General features: G+C 28.9%; 1 protein-coding gene across 1 annotated transcript; it reads right to left on the reverse strand.

Moving 5' to 3' along the window:
- Positions 1–4,760: 4,760 nt before the first annotated feature.
- LOC130981312 (uncharacterized) lies at positions 4,761–5,348 on the reverse strand. Its single transcript, XM_057904909.1, has one exon. The coding sequence runs from the start codon at positions 5,346–5,348 to the stop codon at positions 4,761–4,763; it is 588 nt and encodes a 195-aa protein (XP_057760892.1).
- Positions 5,349–5,994: the final 646 nt, after the last annotated feature.

The following is a 5,994-nucleotide window of genomic DNA, read 5'->3' on the forward strand; positions in this document are numbered from 1 at the left end:
AATCATTCAATTTGAATTACAATTAATTGATTGCTAGAAATTATATTAAATTGTATGATATTTAAATAATTAACTAAATCAATTAGTTGATATAATTAATTTATTATAATAAATTAAATTTAATGAGTTAAAAGAAATAAATCAAAAAATACCATCAGAAACATGCCAATGTGTCATGACAGTTTTATTATTAAGTGCAAAAATTTAATTTTTATATAATATAATAGATATTTACAGATTATTATATTAAACACAGACAAAAAAACACACTAAACAAAATAAAAGCATCAATGATAAAATATAACCTAAAAAATTACTTATATTCAAAAAGAACCTTGATGAATTATAATAAATCTATATATGAGAAATAAAAGTAAACTAAACAATTAAAAATAAAGTACAAAGAGCAATTAAAAAAAATAAAAGAAGATAGAAAAGATAATGTGAGGATTAGATAAAAAATATATTGCAATAGAAGATTAATATAATTAATTAATACAAAGGATGAAAGAGAAAAATTAAAATACGATCTTATTAAAAAAATTTCAAAAATAATATTTGAAAAAAAACCTATTAATCAAATTTTATAAAAATATTACAAAAAATTTAAATTATCCTTAAATAAAATAATAATATCCTTAAGAATTATTAATCAAAATAAATAAAAAAATTAATATAAAACAAAATCATAGAAAAATATTAACAAAATTAAGATAAAAAAATAAAAAATTATAAATACTTTACCTGAAGTACAAAATAGAGAGAGAAAAGGGATATATAAAATAATAAGATAATAAATTGAATTAATTGAGTTCATTTATTTCATTGGTTTACATATTATTTATTAAATAATTTAATATTTATCTCAATCAAATTAAATAATAAATTAGTTATAATTAATTTGGTTTAATGAATCAAAAAAATTTAAAATAATTTGATATTTACTCTAATTAAATTAAATATTTCAAGTTATGATTAATGTAATTTAATGAATTAAATAAAATATTAAATGATGAAATATTTATCCTAATCAAATCAAATTACATAATTTATTAGTCATAAGTAATATAATTGAATGAATCAAACACATTAAATTGAAAAATAATTTAGTTAGTTTGTGCCTTAAGGACACATTTTAAAAATATTTATTTTTCAACAACTTTTATAAAAAAAATTTTATAATATTTTTAATCTATGGTCTAAAGACACAATTATAATAACCCATTAAAAAGTACTTAATTAGTTAATATAAATAATTAGTATAATTAATTTAGTTTAATAAATTAAAAGAAATAAATCTGAAAGAAAAAGATAAAGAAAAAGTGAAATTATAAAAACGTATAGCCATTAAAAAGTAATAAAAAAGTCTCTTTTAATTTTTTATTTATTAATTATTAATTTATTATAATTTATTTCACAATATTTATTATACGTTATTTATCTTATAAATTAATACAATCAATTAATTGATATCAATTATCGATAATTAATTATAATTGATATAACTCATTTCGCTATACCATCTAAATAAATAATTAAAAATGCACGTTTCAATTTTTTGTTAAAGTAGAATAAAATAAAATACATAAATTGAGTAGATATAAATCTTAAAATTATAAAATTTTATTAACAACTCAAATACATTAGTACTATAAAACTAAATTTAATATCTATTTTAAAAATAACAAGTGTAATGACCCGTGTTATACACGTGATAAGATTGAAATTATAATTTTAAATTGTTCTATCAAAATTAATTTGAATTGTAATATTTCAATTAGTAAATAAGTAATATGATGTATATTGTTCATTTTTTTTAAAATATGGTATTAAGTATATTAACTCAAATGTAGCTATTAAGTGTATAAAAATTATGTTTGAATGATGAATTATCTAAATGAAATTATCCCATTTAGAATATTTAAATTATGATTTCAATCATAAATTACAATTATGATTTAAAAAAAAAGTTGATATGATATTACATTTTTTTCTCCACTTCACTATTAATATACTGATATTGCAAGTCTACTTACAGTATTTTACTGAATCTTGACTGAAAAAAAAATAGTTACGTATTTTTCTCATTCAATTTATTTAATACACCATGTGCTAACACTAACGATATTTTAAAAAAATATATATTGATAAAAATAGATATAATATGATTAGAAATATAACATAAATAAATAAAATATATAAATAAATGCTAAACCAATATGCTTATCAATGTCTTTGTTAAATTTTATAAATTAGAGAATAATTATGTATTTGGTTGTTTGGTGATCACATAGATGATTAAGTAATTAGATTGTAAATTAAAATCACAGTGTGTATCTTATTTTTTTCCTCATTTCTGAATGAAAGCAAGAATTAAAAGAAATAAGTAGTAATATATAAAGAAAAAAAGATTTTACACTACAACACATAATTATTACCAAAAGAAATACACATTAAAATATTAAAATTTTATATACTGTAAATCATAAAGATCAATCATAATGTACTGGTCACTTCTTTTTATTTTTGACCATGAAATAAATTTTTCTTTTTCAGTCAAGAGTCCAATAATATCTAATTGAACAAAAAAATTGAATTAAAAGTACTAAATTAAACAAATGAGTGAATAATATAAGAAATTAAATTCTGCTTGGATTCCTCAATCTCAAAATTTGAGAAGACATAGACCTTCCTTTCTACCAATTCATTCTCAAATCTTTTTTGTCAAATAATTCTTGATTGAACAATGAATTTTATCATACTACAAAACAAATTAAATAAAGCTATTAAAAAGAATTGTCTTTGACTTGTGGAATGGTGTACCTATAAAATTAACTTAAAATACAAACTACAAATATTTTTAAGAATTTAATTTTGATGCACTGACAATGTAAAGTAGTTTTACACGTGTATCCAATTATGTAATGACACACAAGTAAAAATAACTACATTTCATATTGACCACGTGAATGGTCATCCAAAAGAACGGATGTGAATGCACGACTGTGTAAAATATTTTACATTGTCAGGGTATCAAAATTGAACTTTATTAATAAACTGAACTTTGCATTACTTGAAAAAATTTAGTAAAATAAACTCATCTTCTGCCTGACATGTTGCTCCTTTATTTGCACTTGACATATGTCTCTCCATAGACCCCCCTCTTCGGTAATGTCTAAGTTGACAACAAGTGATTTGGGTTTAAACTATTGCAGGAGCATACAATCATCTTTCTTAGAGGACAATCTTTCTTAGAGAACTGCTACCACTATTTAAACAGTAAAGCTGTATTACAGACCATCGCATCACCCACCCCCAATCTTCCTAACTTCTTTGGTGCCTGGATTAGCTCCCACTTCATAAGGGTCATACCATGTCGACCATCATCCTTCCCCCAAAAGAACCTCCTCTGTAAGGAGATAATTCTTCGTGCAACCGCATTGGGTATCTCGTACAAACTCAGGTAATAAATAGGTAGGTTGTTAATTACCGACTTAATAAGAACCAGCTTACCAGCCTTACTAAGGATCTTTACTTTCCACAAGTTGAGTTTCTCTTCTACCTTATTTATCACCGGCTTCCAAGTTTTTACCAACCGCAAATTTGCTTCTAGGCTAATGCCAAGGAACCTCACCGGTAGAGCTGCCTCTTGACAACCTAGTAGCTGGCACATCTGGTTAACCCATTCCTAGTTGCAGTTCACCAGTATCAAGTTAGACTTCTCAAAGTTAATGCTCAAGTCAGACATCATTTCAAAGCACCTCAGAAGCCTCTTAGGCTGCGTTTGTTTACAGAGATAGAACACTGAGACAGGAACACAGAGACACAAAATCGTGTTTGACAGAGAAGAGATGGACAGAGATATTGTATCTAGAGACACTGAATTAGTGTATTTTGTGTTCATCCTAACAGGAAGGACACGGAGACACTAACAAGGGACACAACTTATTTTTCATTTTTTCTATTATTATTCTTGTTAATTTTTCATAATTATATTTTTTATCTCAAATTTTTTGAATAAAAAATGAGAATAAATTAGATTTTCATAATTTGTTCTAGTTTATCATCAAACAAAATACAAGAACACAAAATTTTGCGTCTCTGTCCATCAATGTCTTGTCATGTTCTATTCTTAGTGTCTTGTCCTGTTCTGTTCTGTGAAACAAACGCAGCCTTATAGTTTTTCAGTGTCTCCTCCTCCGGTGGACAGAATAATATAGTGTCATAAGCAAATTCTAAGTGTGATAATTCTATATTATCCCTATTGACTAAGAGTGGAGATATCCGACCATTTCTAACTACCTCCACGATCATCCTGTTAAGCACATCCACCATCAGAACAAACAAAAACGGCGATAATGGGTCGCCTTGACGTAATCCTCTCTCTATTTTGAATGGTTTCGATGGTGACCCATTAACCAGAATAGAGATAGATGCCGATGTAACACACTCTCTCACCCACGCCCTCTATGTTCTTCCGAAACCCATCTTCTCCAGCATGGTATCAACAAAGTACCATTTAACTCTGTCATAGGCTTTTTGGAAGTCCAGTTTAACAATCACTGATGCCTTCTTCTTTAGTTTCAACCATTGCACAGTTTCACATGCAATTAAAACTCCATCAAGTATCTTTCTCTCTTTAACAAAGGCACTCTGTGATTCTCCAACTAAGCCTGGCATAACACTCCTTATTCTTCGTGTCAACAATTTAGAGTTAACCTTATAGACATACCTAACCATACTGATAGGTCTGAGATCTTTTATATCCTTAGCCCAACGAATTTCGGAGCCAACGCTACCCATGTGACATTAGCGTTTGCTGCTAATCTTGTTGTCTTGAAGAAATCTATCACAGCTATAGTGAATTCCGTTCCAATCTCATTCCAGCACTTTTTTATAAAATTCATGTTGTATCCGTCACTCCCTGGAGCCTTAGAATATTCACAATCCCAAATTGCCTCCTTCACTTCCTCTACTGATGGTAGCGCCTCTAACGTTTTCACTTCCTCCATCTCTAAACGATTAACTAATCCATCCCTAAAGCTCACCCTTGGGGTCGCTTCCTGGTGGTACAGGCGTTTGTAAAAGTCCTGAACCGCAAACTTGATTCTTGCTTGATTCCTCACTAGCCTCCCATTAATCGCCAACGACTCAATCCGGTTATTCCTTCTTCTTGCAGAAGCTATATTATGGAAGTACCTTGTGTTCCGATCCATCTTATTGGCATGCCGAGATCTTGACATTTGCTTCCAATACATATCCTGCCTTAAATGCCACTTTTTGCAGCACCTCACTAATGCCCTTCTCCTTGCCTCTATTGTATTGTCATACTGTCCGCTACTAACCATATCATCCACCTTCTTGATTTATTCCTCAAACTTCTTAATCCGCTCAAGTATATCCCCAAAATGATGCTTATGCCATCTACGTAGTGGTTCTGACAGTGCTTTCATCTTCTATAAGAATTGTACGTCACCTAGTTCCCTTCATTCTTCCTTCACCATTCTCAAGAATCCTTCATGCGTGAACTACGAGTCCAAGCTAAGGAATAGTCTTGGACCCTCAAATCTTCTGCTGTCATCCATAACCAAAGAGCAGTAATCCGATAAACCTCTCGGGCCACTCCTTAGATGCGTCTCTGGGTACACATCAAGCCACCCCAAGGAGACTAGGCTCCTATTGATACGACTGCACGACCATTCCGTAAACCATGTATACTTTCGATCATTCAGTGCCAAATAAAAAAACTCCATATCATTTATCCATGTTCTAAAATCTGCCACAGACGCTGATTTTGCAATCGCTCCTTTCTTTTCCTCCAAATGCCAGATTTCATTAAAATCCCCCAAAACACAGAACGGCACCTGACACAATCCTGCAATATAACTCAATTCTTTCCACATGGAGATCCTCTCAGCTCTTTCATGCAGTCCATACACTAAGCAAATAGCACAATGAAAGTTATCTTTTACCACGACTCCTTCTATACACATC

Source organism: Arachis stenosperma, chromosome 5, assembly GCF_014773155.1.
Source record: "Arachis stenosperma cultivar V10309 chromosome 5, arast.V10309.gnm1.PFL2, whole genome shotgun sequence".
NCBI lineage: Eukaryota > Viridiplantae > Streptophyta > Magnoliopsida > Fabales > Fabaceae > Arachis > Arachis stenosperma.